Consider the following 14734-nt stretch of genomic DNA (forward strand, 5'->3'; position numbering starts at 1 on the left):
CTTTTCCTGTCTTGGGCTGCAGCTCCCGCCTTACTTCATTTATTTGGTTATCACCAGGTTGGGCATCACTTTCCTTTCGGGTGATGACAGAGGCAAAATAGGTGTTGAGTAGTTCCACTTTCTCCGTCACCCAATAGCATTTCTCCATCGTCTCCATGCAAAGACCTAACACTTGCTTGTTCTTCCTCTTGCGTCTGAAGAAACCTTTATTTTTAACCTCTCTTGCAAGCCTGAACTCTTTCTGAGCTTTAGTCAACCTGACCTTCACTCTGCAACTGCTGTCTACTTGTATTGTGATTTCCCCTTTCTTCCATTTCTTGTACATGCCCTTCTTACATCTCAGCTTATCTGTAAACTCCTTATGCAGCCACACTGGTTCCCTTAGATGCCTCCCACTTTTCTTTGTTGGAACTGTCTGCATTTGGGCCTTCAACTGATAAGGAGAATGGCAGTTTTCTTTCATTGGAAATGTCAGTTGGAAAGTCTGTTGGCACAGAAAGGGGCCATGAGTGGGATACCCAGGAGGAGATAGGGGTTGGGAACTGTTGCTAAAGTCATCTGGATATCCTGGTTTCTTTAACAGGCATTTGGTTTAATTGGAAATTCTAATTGTTCTCCTCACTGCTGTTTGTTTTGTTCATTTCATTATAAAGATGTTAATCTGCTTGTTGGAATTGTTTTATAGATTCTGTGATTGTTGAATATTGCCTCTTTTCTTAATGTTCATTTCTATTGAGATTGAATTAACAAAGTATTGGTAAAGGCAGATTATAAACACTTAATAGTCATTTCTCAAAAAGCGAGTCAGGTGGTCAGTTAAAGACCCAGACATAAATAGTATGCATTCCTAAACATTTTCCTCTCAATATTTCATTCTGAGTCAAGAACTGGGTGGGGAGCATAAAATCTGATGACCATTTTCTGTTTTGCATATTAGTTTGAGAGATGTGGATCACGTCTGTTGCACGCAGGAATAGGACCATTTATGTTGTGGTGTCCCACTATATAATAGCCTCCCTAGACGTATTGGCATCACTGTTGGCTTTTAGATTAGAGTTGTTCATATTCTAGGCATTTGCTAGGTGATCATTTTATTTTTTTTCTTTGCTTCTTGCTGCTTTTGTTTCAGTCTTTATTTTAAGTGTGATTTTATAAACTTTTTTTGTTATGACTTCACTGATATTTTGTAAGTAATTCTGTGAAGAGCTTCAAGCGCCTTTTGTAGTTCTTAATAGTTTTCACTTGAAAAATTATTCTGCCCTCTACTAGCATGATATTGACCCCTACTGAACATAGGTAGGCAGAGAATAGTATGTTGTAACACATATTCAAGTTATTTTCCTTGAATAATGGTTGTAACTTCAGCAACTCTTTATGAACTGAAATCAAGTCTACCAAAAGAAGTTTTATTTATACAAAAATGCTCTATACAAAAACAAGGGAAATGAAATCATTTACTACAAGTAACAGCTATCCTTATTTCTGGCCAGTTGATCCAAAACCTCCTGAGCCACGTTCTGTTTCATCCAAAACCTAAAAGATAAGCATGTGATTAATTTCTCAAAGCCATTGTCTCTTGTTCTATAATTTTGGAAATCATGTGACCACCACAATATATTTCATGTTTAGATACAATATTAATTAATAAAATGCAGTGGATAGTGAATGACAAACTCTTGTGCTAAAGTATAGTTCAGTAGCATGCAGGATTTAATTCCTCTCCTTCCTTTTAAAAAGAATAAATCAGCTGTGGATACAAAGTATTTGAAGTTCCTTACCTGGACTTCTTCAAGCTCAGGATAGTAGATGCGCTCACAGATCAGCTGTGCAATCCTATCCCCCTTTTTAACTTCAAAGTCAAAGTAAAAAGGGTTTAAGAATTCATAGTATCAACACTTTAAGAACACTACAGTATAAATTATCCTGCAATTCTATGGCTCCTTACTAAGCATATATATTAACTCAGTACATGTGAGCTACGTAATCAAAAGTTTTGAATTAGCCGCCACTACGGTTGTAAACCAATGTTCTAACAGCTATACAGCCAGTTAGCATGTCTGCGTGAACCAACTATTAATTTTAGAAGAAAACGTGATTTAAAATCAGTCTGATTTAAAACCAATCTACCCTCATTCAGTCCTCCCAATCACTGACTAGACCTAAATTTGCTTAGCAATGCTGCCTGCATCCTGTTCCATCAGACTATGTCTTGAATCCATTACAGTGGTACCTTGGGTTAAGTACTTAATTCGTTCCGGAGGTCCATTCTTAACCTGAAACTGTTCTTAACCCGAAGCACCACTTTAGCTAATGGGCCTCCTGCTGCCACCGGAGCATGATTTCTGTTCTCATCCTGAAGCAAAGTTCTTAACCTGAGGTACTATTTCTGGGTTAGCGGAGTCTGTAACCTGAAGCGTATGTAACCTGAAGCGTATCTAACCCGAGGTACCACTCGGGTACCTCAATACAGTTTTCATTCATCTTCAAAGTTTGGTGATCCAACTTCAATTTAATACATCACTATGTATTATTCTGATTAAGTATTTAACTAGATGTATTATTGAAGTGGAGTTTTGTTTCACCACAAACTCTAATATTTTTAATAACATCTGGAACAGTCATTTGCTGCTGTAGCTAGTGATGTTAAATTCTTGAGAATAATCTTTTGGAGAATATTCTCAATGAATGAGAATATTAGAGAATTTTCATTAGTTAATATACATGTTTAGTCATGGATAAACTTGTTCAGATGGCAATCAAAAACTGTATACTTTTATTCAATGGGGCAATACAGTGAATTCACATTCTTCAAAAAATAAAAATAAAGAGACCTCAACTGTTTAAATCAAGACCACCTCACATGCAGTTACGCATAATTATATAGGCCTAGGTACTGTATAAAGCATTAAAGCTACTTTCTGGAAAAACAAAACAAAACAAAACAAAACACTGTATGGCCAAGGGTACAGAATTGCTAAGAATAAGGTCGCACCAAAATAGAAAAAGGGCTATTACATATACTTGAAATACATACGAATTAAATTGTTCATCAAATTAAATGAATAGCATTTTTAAAACTAAAATAAAAATGTTTTCTGTAGTTCACATCTCAGAACTTCCAATGGTGAATGACACAATGCCCAGTAATGTAACTGTATCAAAAAAAAATACTATTCATTACTTACACTGGCAATATCACAGCTTGACTTATTATTTACTATATCTTTTAAATGTGGGTTGTAAAACTGGTTCTTACATTAGAATTTACAGTTTGTGGAGAATATTCTCTGGAGAATTTTCTAGCAGAAAATATTCTCTAAAATATTCTAGCAGATGATATTCTCACCTTACATCACTAGCTGTAGCAAGAGGACTATTGAACCTGAAAACACAAAGCAATACTGTAGAGAAGTTCTGCTATTTACTATCCCTTGGAGATGCTTCTTAAACTCCAGGAAGAACGGTCATCCTCTAAGTCTAAAATACAGACCAGGCTAACTACAAAACCCTAGCATATTGAAACTCCTTTTGTAAATGAATCACCAAGGCTAAAATAAGGCCGCAACCAGCTCAAAGTTTTAAACTACATTAGATCTTTCATATTGAGGACTGGAATGTTTACATGTTTCTAAAAAGGACACCATAAAAGAGAAAGCTTTTTTAAAAAACTACAAAGTTCAGGTGGATATCTACACTTCAAAGTTTAATTCTTACCTTTAAAAGGTTCCTTTCCAAAGTTAAATAGTACAACACCAACATTTCCTCTGTAATCCTCATCAATAACCCCAGCTGTAATATATAACATCAGGTAATGTAAGAAAGTAGATGTTTTTCATTATACATTTATTAAGGAATTCCACCTTTTACTTGACTGCTAGGAACACCTGAATATTGAAATAATAAACTGATTTGGATGCAACCTGTATCACACTGAAGTGGGCTAGTTCAGATGTAACATTTATGGCTCAAGACAAGAAAGGGCACTGTGTCTGCATGCTTACCTTCATCCTTGTTGGCTAGCTTTGATGCTTCAAGGCCTAGTCTCTTTAAATCAGGCTCTCCAGATGTTGCTGGACTCCAACTTCCACCAAAGATCATGAGATGCAGTCTTCCAACATCTGGAGGGCGCAGGTTTCCCACCTGCTTTAAACCGCTTTATGTTACACCCAAAACAGGCAATTATTGCTTAATGCCAAATTACAAACCACAATAGAATGTGAGAGGAAGAGTTCTGGCCGGATAACTTGTTTCCAGTTTAATAAAGTATTCTTTCTTTAACCAGGTTTAATACAACAGTACTGGTTCAATATCAAAACTGCAGTCTCAAGCTTGCAGTTAGTTTCAAATGGTCATAAAGGCCATTTATAGTGTAGAATTTTTACAATTTTACTTTAAAGAGGGGCGTGAAGCGAGCCACTGCTGGCAGTTCTTACATAAACAGCCTTGTCTTCTCAGTACTGTACGTTGGTACCTCCAGTTGCGGACAGGATCTGTTCTGAAGGTCCGGTCAGATCCTGAGGTTTCTGCAACCTGAGGACTGCTTCTGAACATGCAGCGAAACCCAGTAAAATACTTGCGGGTTTCCCTTGCGTGCATCCCTAAGTTTACATAACCAGAGGGTTACGTAAACGGAGGTACGACTGTATTAATACAAATTAGCAAAAGCTACAGCAAGGGAAGTTCAGAACAAGTAGACAACTCTTTCCTATTTCCCTCTACTTGTGTCAAAGCAGCTAAAGTAGATAATACTGGGCTGCTCAAGGAATTTAACAGCAAACCAAATTAAACCATGTAACAGAATACAGATACAGTGGAACCTTGGGTTGCGAACGTGATCCATGCAGGAGGCACGTTCACAACCCGCCGTGTCTGCGCACACGCCAAAACCTGGAAGTAACCCGTTCCGGTACTTCTGAGTTCGGCGCAGTCCATAACCCGAAAATGTGCAACCCGCGGAAGTTCATTGCGGGTGTTAAGAATATTAAGCAATAAAATGAAAATCTGTACTCTCCCTGCCAGATTAACAATATACATTTTGTTGAAATCCTTCATTCCAAAAGCACACACATGCAGATTATGGAAACTTCCATAATGGCTTTTGCAGAATTACAATAACCTTCAACTATTCATACGCATAAGGAATTTCCCAAGATTTTAATACAGGAGCAAAACAAAAAGCAGGAGATAGTCAAACTCAATTGTAATGTTTAAACTAGCATTCAAAATTTATTCTTAATTTGTATGCATTTAAAATAAGTTAGAAGAGTTCTCTGGAATTACGGTATGTTAATTTATTCAACTGCAAAGACTACATATAACAAGAACCAGCTATTCCAAATATTCAATGTGTGGCTGAAGTAACACTAATGAACTATTCAAGTAAGTACTAAGTAGGATATTTTCTAGAAACTAAATTGATGTCTTAAATAAACACGTTTACTTATCCAGATCTATATTTCTCCTCTCTAGACACAGCATCTGCTACTCTATTTCCTAAGCAAACTCTTTATCAGAGTTTGCATATTATTACTGGCAGTTTTAAAAGTTTTGCTGAGGAAAACAGAATTTCGAAGGATCTCCCACCAGTGAAGTTATTGCAATGACAAAGTTATGCAAATGGAATGGTCAAAATGGGGCCAAGTTAGATGTGGGTATGTAGCATAAAGTGTATTTCCCACCTCAACTCCATGTGGTCTCCTGGTAATACAGCACTAAATTCTCTCCATTTCGTTATACCCAAGACACAAATGTTGCATATAACATGTGCTTCCTTTAAATTGAAAATGTTATGAAGTAAAACATGCCTCAGGGTCTTTGGGCACCTCATAGCCTCATGAGAGTATATGCTTCAGGGACTACCTAAAAATCACCACAGTAATGAGATTTTGCAGTATTTTGCAACTAAAGCTATGAATCTAGGGTTATGGTACACATAGCAGCATAAATGTCAAACCCATGTTAATTTCATGCTCTAATGAAACAGCTAAAGTAGTTTGTTGAAGGCTTGTGTTGAGTGGCAGTTGCAGCAGCGGTGGAAATAATATTAGAACAAGCCAGTTAAAGGTTTTATGAAGCGAACTTCTATTCCTGCAAAGTAGCATGAAACTAAACCTCATTTGACTGAGGATGCAAACACCTAGGATAGAGATCTGATTTATTCCATCTACAAATTAGCCATATTAGATGTCTCAACTGCTTGTGAACCCAGCTGTCAATTTCAATAATATATGTTTCTACTATCATATACTGGTATATGATAAAGCCATCAAGTGCTAAAAAGTGTAAGAAACAAGTGACTTACCGCCAACATCTATGAAATGGTTTGCGGCTAAACCAGAGCGAGGAGCTAAACAAAAAGAAAGGAAAATAGTTTTTAAAAACAAAAAATCAAAACTAATTTTTTGTAAAATGTACCTCCATGGCAAGTTGTTCAATACTAATAGTTTCACATTTCACAAATATTTCTAAAATTTTTCAATTAACAGCATTATATAGTTTCTTTCAGCAATAAAATAAAACACAAGAGAGCCAGTGTGGTGTAGTGGTTAAGAGCGGTAGTCTCGTAATCTGGGGAACCGGGTTTGCGTCTCCGCTCCTCCACATGCAGCTGCTGGGTGACCTTGGGCTAGTCACACTTCTTTGAAGTCTCTCAACCCCACTCACCTCACAGAGTGCTTGTTGTGGGGGAGGACCCACTTTGAGACTCCTTAAAGGGAGTGAAAGGCGGGATATCAGATCCAAACTCTTCTTCTTCTAAAATGGCTTTAATAAGAGAGCTGTCTTGCATTTAGAATAATTGTTTGCATGGCTGCACTCACACTAGTGAGCATTATTAAGTGACACATATGGACATGGCTAACTTGGTTAAGGTAGCCAGGATTAAGAAGGAACGCTCTATCCACACTTCTTGTTCAGCGTTATGGTATCTGGTGTGGTTATTCCCAACTTCAGTAGAAACCTACATTGCTTGACAAAACCGCTACAGTACATTCTTCAGTATGTTGCAATCCTTTTCAGTTAAGGTGGGGGGAAAACATTTTAGCCCATCAGTGTAGGTTTATTACTCATTTTATATAAGCAAAAAGGTACTGCAATCATACAAGGACGTTAAGCATATACAAAAATTCTTGAAGGACTGGAATACAAATGTGTTGAAGCAAGTTGCAACTCAAATGAGTTCACTTCTGTGCTATTACTAAGCTCAGGACAACTACAAAAGGAAACACACACCAAATTTGCTTTCATTTATTGAAGCTAAATGCCCACTCAACTGTTTTACAGAATCACATCCCAAAACCCTGATCTGTTAATAACATGGAACCAATAAGGGAGGCAACCCTGGATTTAATCTTAAGTAGAGGTCTGGACCCTGGCAAGAGGTAAGCATTGTTGGACCAGCTAGAAATAGTGATCATGGTGCTATCACAATTCACCGCTTATGTAACTGGACAAGAAGTCTTTAACTGATTTCCAAAGAGAAAATTGCATTTGCAGACCCAACAAATTTTAGGACTGCACTTTATGGGTGATATTTGTATAATTATCAGATTTCCAAATGCAAAGCAACAAAAAAACCAGACTTCAGATACATAAAAATTAAGGTGTTCCAAATTTAGTTTTACATAAATGAATTTATCAATATGGCTGCTAAATAAAGCTTTAAGAGAGGCTACTAAAAAGTTGCCCTAGGCTGCAAACCCGTAAGTACCTTATTTTTCCGTGTATAAAACTAGGTTTTTTTTCCTTTAAAATGTCAAAAATTAGGGGGCATCTTATACACAGATACCTCTTCCCCCATTTTCTTAAATCTGGGTTCCCCCAAAATACAGGGCGTCTTATACATGGGGCATCTTATAGACGGAAAAATACAGTACTTATTCAATTCAAGGGACTATAGAACTTATGTACTCCTGCAGGTTTCGCAGATCATTTCCAGGAAATACTTATAGAGAATTTACATTCTTATTGCACAGTTCTCAGGAGAATACTCTTAAGAAGCAATTTGCAAGATTAGAAGCTTTCTGTTTTGCAACTTACCTACTCGACCATAACATCCAGAAGGAAGGGCAATCTGAATGTCTGTTTTCACTACAGCCTTCCCTGAGGCAGGGATTTCAATGTCATATGCACTAGAAAAGCAAACAAATTTATGTTATTACCAGAAGAAATACCAGCATTCAATTTCTAGGCATAACTAGCCAGGTGGGAGCTCACAATGACTGAAGGGAATGGCCTTCCTCTGCCATTTGGCCCCAGAATGTGATGAATCACATGTGTCAAAATTCCCTTTTATACATCAAGGTATTTTCTATCTGGTCACTCTAGCTCTGAAAAACAAGGAATTGTATGGGCTGTAAACATTTCTGATTGGGTTGCATGGTGGAAGGTGGAGATAAGGATAGGTCTTGGGTGCAAATAAAAATTAAAATAAATTGAAGACTAAAATTGCCCTAGATAATTGCAGTATAAAGATAGTAACGCCAGGTTAGCAATCTAAAGGGGTGCTCAACGCTACTGTTTTGCACTAAAGCCTGCCTCGAGGCACATGAAAATGAAGTCACTTTGCGCTCTATGACCACCCCATCTCAGATTAGGTGATGTGTCTCTCAGGCAGGTTTTGAGGAGTTCTTGAATTATGGGGGTGCGGAGACCCCCCAGCTATTAGCCACCTTAAGCACCACAGTGAGGAAATGCAAAACAATACATTTAAATAATAAGTATATTTTTGTGACAGACCCATAGCTAACGACAGCAGGAGGAAGAAACAATTTAGCCAAAATTCTAGAAATTCAGGGATGGGATTTGTTTCATTTGGAAAACCCCCTACTTGTTTAAGGGTGAATTCTGGACACAATGGAGATGTAAAAGATGTGGATCATCATAAAAGATGCAGAAGGAAATGATTAATAATAGGACCCACAAACGGAACGATGGAAGCCCAGGAGATTCCGTGGTATCTTGTTTTTATTATTTATGTTTGATATATCTTTGTAAAATTTTAATTTGAAAAACCAAATAAATTTTTAATAAAATAATAATTATTATTATTTGCACCCTGCCCATCTGACTAGGTTGACCCAGCCACTCTCGGCAGCTTCCAGCATATACCAAAACATAATTAAACATTTAAAAGCTTCCCTATACAGGGCTGCCTTAGCCTGTAAAGGTAAAGGGACCCCTGACCATTAGGTCCAGTTGCAGACAACGCTGGGGTTGTGGCACTCATCTCGCTTTATTGGCTGATGGAGCCGGCGTACAGCATGACTAAGCCGCTTCTGGCGAACCAGAGCAGCGCACGGAAACGCCGTTTACCTTCCCACTGGAGTGGTACCTATTTATCTACTTGTACTTTGACGTGCTTTCGAACTGCTAGGTTGGCAGGAGCAGGGACAGAGCAACGGGAGCTCACCCTGTCACGGGGATGCCGACCTTCTGATGAGCAATCCTAGGCTCTGTGGTTTAACCCACAGCGCCACCTGCATCCCCTGCCTTAGCCTGATCCACCACTAATTCACCCAGTCCTCTTAAAGACACAAATAGCAGGTGTGGGGCTGAATGCACCGACTCCTGACCTTGATAAATGGGTTGTGGCAACTCTCTGTCCCCAGCCTGTTCTTAAAAGTGAAAAAGGCTCTTTCCAGGATTGTTAAAACACTGAGAAGCAAGCAAGATTCAGCCACTATTTTAAAAAAAATACTGTTAAATCACTCTGAGAAGCAGGCAGAATTCTAGCACTATACATTTTATATTGCTGAACCGCTGAGGAGCAAGCAGGATTCAAGCACTATTTTTTTAAAAAAAATATTGTTAAACCATTCTGAGAATCAAGCAGGATTCAATGACTATATATATTTTTACATTGTTAAAGGAGAAGCAAGCAGAATTCCAGCACTATATATATATATTTTATTGTTAAAACCGCTGAGAAGAAAGCAGGATTCGAGCACTATATATATATATTTATATTGTTAAAACCGCTGAGAAGAAAGCAGGATTCGAAAACTCTCTCTCTCTCTATATATATATATATTTATCCATTGTTTAGCGGCGGCGGTGGGCCAAAGCCCTCTCCCTCACCTGTACAAGTCATAGCCCGCAGCCCGGGAGGAGCCCTTGGAAGGAGCGGACGCGTTTTCCGACAGCTTGGAGAAGCGGAGTTTCTCGCCGGGAGCCTCGCAGCCGGAGACCTTTGGCCTCTTGCTGGGGGAAGAGGCGAGGTCCGCTTCAGAACAAGGCATGTTGGGCGCGCGAAAGAGAGAGACACAAAAAGGCGGGAGAAACGGAGATAAGGAGAGGCGGTTAATCCTGAGGAGAATGAAGAAGAAAAGCCCGCGCTTTTTTCCTCCCCGCCTAACCGCCTCCCTCGCGCGCGCGAAAATTTCAACCCCAGCACCAATGGGCGCGCGAGGGGGGCGGGGCGAATGAGGGGAAAGGATGTGCCGTCAGTCACTCTTGTTTTAGAAGCAAGAGATATGGCGGGGGGGGCTAGAGGAGCCCAAGCTACCCTCGCATAACGACTTTCCGAGTTCGTAGTGGAACCCACCCACTTCCATTCATCCTTTTCTCCTGGATAAAGCGGGAGCTGCCCAAATTAGAAAAATGAATGGAGAAACCCTCAGTTCTAGCGGAATTGTGGCGAGATAGCAGCCTGCCCTCCACCAGCAATAAAAAAAAACCTGCTAGCACGTTTGTAAAAGCTAAGCAGAGTCTGGTATGGGTTCGAATTGGATGGCAGCATGTTGAGATTCCTGCATTGGCAAAGGGGTTCGACTAGATGACTCTTAGGAATCCCTTCCAACTCTACGGTTCTGGGATCTCCCCCCTCCCGCAAAAAAGCAGCTCCATATTGGGGAGGGGGTGAGATTTGATTATTATAACAATGTCAAATAAATATATTCGTTTAAAACTATTGTTTAAAAAAAGCCCACCGCTATAGGAAAGAAGACCTGAGTTAGTAAGCCTATGCACATTTTACATGGGAGGAAGTCTCCACTGAACTCGATGGTGCTTACTTCCAAGTAGGCATCCATTGGCCAGTGTGGTGCAGTGGTTAGAGTGCTGGATTAAGACCAGGGAGACGGGGGCAGCGGTTTTTAATCTCTATTCAGCCACTCACTGACCTAACCTAACCTACCTCGCAGGCTTGTTGTGAGGATAAAATGGGGAGCAGGCAGCTGAAGCACCTTGCATGACTTGGAGCGAAGCTTAGATATTAATAATAATAATAATAATAATAATAATAATAATAATAATAATTTATATCCCGCCCTCCCCAGCCGAAGCTGGGCTCAGGGCGGCTAGCAACAATAAAATAGTGCAACATTCTAAAAACATTTCATTATAAAAATTAATTAAAATCCAATTGATGGCAACCATCAGGCTTAAGTTCTGTAAAGATTGCCAAAGGAGGGAGTCAGGCTGCACCCTGACCAAAGGCCTGGTGGAACAGCTCTGCCTTGCAGGCCCTGCGGAAAGATGTCAAATCCTGCAGGTCCCTAGTCTCTTGTGATGGGGGGGTTCCACAAGATTGGAGCTGCAGCTGAAAAAGCCCTGGCTCTAGTTGAGGCCAGCCTAACCTCTCTGTGGCCTGGGATTTTCAGGATGTTTTTATTTGAAGACCATAAGTTCCTCTGTGGGACATACCAGGAGAGGCGGTCCCGTAGGTACAAGGGTCCTAAGCCGTATAGGGCTTTAAAGGTTAAAACCAGCACCTTAAACCTGATCCTGTACTCCACTGGGAGCCAGTGCAGCTGGTATAGCACTGGGTGAATGTGATCTCGCAGCAAAGACCCCGTGAGGAGTCTCGCTGCAGCATTCTGCACCTGCTGGAATTTCTGTGTCAATCTCAAGGGCAGCCCCACGTAGAGCGAGTTACAATAATCTAGTCTGGAGGTCACCGTCCGTGGATCACAGTGGCTAGGTCAGGGCGAGAGAGGTAAGGAGCCAACTGCTTAGCTTGGCGGAGATGAAAAAATGCCGCCTTTGTTATAGCTGTAATCTGCACCTCCATGGAGAGGGAGGTATCGAAGATTACGCCCAAACTCTTAACGGATGGTGCTGGCACTAATTGCACCCCCGCAAGAGATGGGAGTTGCCCCCTCAATCCCATATCATCCCGTCCCGGCCAGAGGACCTCTGTCTTCGAAGGATTTCGCTTCAACCGGCTCCCACGTAACCATCCAGCCACAGCTTCCAGAAATCTGATCAGTGTGTGTCTGGGGCCGAGTCAGGATGGCCGTCCATCAACAGATAGAGTTGGGTGTCATCGGCATACTGATGGCAACCCAGCCCAAAACTCCGGACAAGCTGGGCGAGGGGGCGCATAAAGATGTTAAAAAGCATCGGGGAGAGTATCGTACCCTGAGGCACTCCACACACCAAGGAGTGGCGCGATGACAATTCCACCCCAAGCACCACCCTCTGTCCCCGACCAGAGAGAAACAAGTGCAGCCATTGAAGGACTGTGCCCCGGATCCCCACGGCAGCTGAATGAATGTACTGAATAATAAAAAAGTATGCCCTCCCCAGGGATCAGATACCATTTGCGCTCACATCCCACTTGCAGGCTTGCCATCTGATTGGCTGCTGTGATCCCAGGATGCTGGACTAGAATATCATGGGCCTTTGGCCTCATCCAGCAGGGCTCTTCTCTGTGTGTTTTTACATGGGTAAAAGATGCGTTGCTTGCAAGGCGCAGCCTTTTCTGGCTGGGCCGCCGCTTCTCAACCTAGCCTGCCTCACAGGGTTGTTGTGTAGGGATCAACGAAGAACGGGGGAAGAGAACTATTTAACGCCACCTTGGGCTCATTTGGAGAAAAAAGTGGGAAACAAAATTGCAATGCAATGCAGTATGAAATGGAGTCACATGCTGCTGCCCAGTTATTACAGCTACGCTATAAAAAAACCCCAACTCACACAACCCCTCATTGTTTGCAATGGGGAGCTTTTTCTTCCTACATTCCTAATTTTGCAACCAGGAGAAATATAGCAAGAGTAATAGATTTCTAGCGCAAACTTGTTTCTGAGTTTATTTAGGGAGCAATGACTTGGGTTTTTTGGGGGTGGAGAACAGGGGTCGAAAGGAAATGAAATGTACACCTTGCACACTTCCCCCTACTTTCCCCAGGCTCTTCTCCCCCCCCGCTTCCATGCCTAGTTAGTACGGTCCCCAAGGCTGAGGGCGCTCCTTGGTGGGAGAAACCAATTTCCCCAAAAGGAGAGGGGGAAAGGGGCGTTCCGCCCCTGCAGGTTCGGCTGGTCGACCCCTTCCTCCCGAGAGGGAATAATGGCGGCGGCGGCGGCGCCCTTTCTTCCGCTTTGGGCGACACCTCTTGACTCTTTCCCTTCTCCCGCCCCGCTCCTTACTTGCTCCTGAAGAGCAGCCGGAGGAAGCGCCCGGCCATGGCCGTCGCCTGCAGGCCCGCGTTCGGGCTTCACCGCTGACCCAGCCGTGGGGTCACCTGCCTCAGCCAAGCACGGCAAGAAGCGTTGCTTTATTCATGCAACCCCTCAATCCACCGCCAGAGGGTTATGGGGTCTTTGGACTACATTTCCCATCAGCCCTTGCTGTGAGCTCTGCCCCGCCCCATACCTCTTGATTTTGCTCTTTTAGTCGAAGGTTATGAGTCATGATGTAGAGTAGGCTTCCTCAACCTCGGCCCTCCAGATGCTTTGAGACTACAATTCCCATCATCTCTGATCACTGGTCCTACTAGCTAGGGATCATGGGAGTTGTAGGCCAAAAACATCTGGAGGGCCAAGGTTGAGGAAGCCTGGAGTGCACGTGTGAACTTGAAGGCGCTAAGGTCGTTTTTTTTAGTTGCTATTTTGTTAATGTTGTTCATATGCTGCTTTATAGATATTTAAATTCCGTATGGATTTGTTAATCAGGACTTGCTGTAATGTGATGGAAGAACTGTGTGAAGAGGTGTGGGACATAGCTGTTAATGATAAATTAACATGTGCATATTAAGGTTAGATATGCAGGAGGAATGATTTTGAGGAGATACGGAAGGTATTTGTAGAATTTGTACTGTTGAAATGGAAAGGGGTCAAACCATCGCAAGAGGTGTTGAAATTTTGGAGGTTGGATAGTTACAGTGGAATGGTCTTGGTGGTGGGGTGCAAATTTTTATTTATTATTATTACATTGTCAAAAAGAAAAGTAAAATAGTGATTAGCTTGTTTTTTTTAGTTGCTGTTTTGTTAATAAATTACAATACAGTGGTACCTCGGGTTACATACGCTTCAGGTTACATACGCTTCAGGTTACAGACTCCGCTAACCCAGAAATAGTACTTCGGGTTGAGAACACAAATCGTGCTCTGGCGGCGCGGCAGCAGCAGGAGGCCCCATTAGCTAAAGTGATGCTTCAGGTTAAGAACAGTTTCAGGTTAAGAACGGACCTCCGGAATAAATTAAGTACTTAACCCGAGGTACCACTGTACAAAAAACACTGTTATTTGTTATTTTATATAATGTATACTGTATTTGTGATGTTTTATTATGTTATTTTTATTTACTGCTTGTAAGCCACTTTGAGATTCATTTGAATGAAAAGTGGCATAGAAATACAATAAATCAATTACAATAAAATAAAATAAAAACCTGTTTCGACTGCATGATGAGCTTCTAACATTGTGATCGGACTCTGCGCTCCTGCCAACCCAAATTCTTAGAAATGTCAACAAAACAAAATCACGGAATTTCATTATGTAATCCAACATTTATTAGT

At 41.2% G+C, this 14734-nt stretch overlaps 1 protein-coding gene across 1 annotated transcript; it reads right to left on the reverse strand.

Moving 5' to 3' along the window:
* Positions 1-1390: 1390 nt before the first annotated feature.
* On the reverse strand, positions 1391-11200 carry DUT (deoxyuridine triphosphatase). Its single transcript, XM_081888828.1, has 6 exons — positions 10078-11200; positions 8038-8129; positions 6302-6346; positions 3715-3789; positions 1779-1849; positions 1391-1533 (listed from the first exon to the last, which is right to left on the reverse strand). Exons 1-6 carry the CDS (start codon positions 10236-10238, stop codon positions 1477-1479), a joined length of 501 nt encoding a protein of 166 aa, XP_081744954.1. The 5' UTR covers positions 10239-11200; the 3' UTR covers positions 1391-1476.
* Between the last annotated feature and the right edge of the window lie 3534 nt (positions 11201-14734).

The sequence above is a fragment of the Podarcis melisellensis genome (assembly GCF_964234715.1).
Source record: "Podarcis melisellensis genome assembly, chromosome: 14".
NCBI lineage: Eukaryota > Metazoa > Chordata > Lepidosauria > Squamata > Lacertidae > Podarcis > Podarcis melisellensis.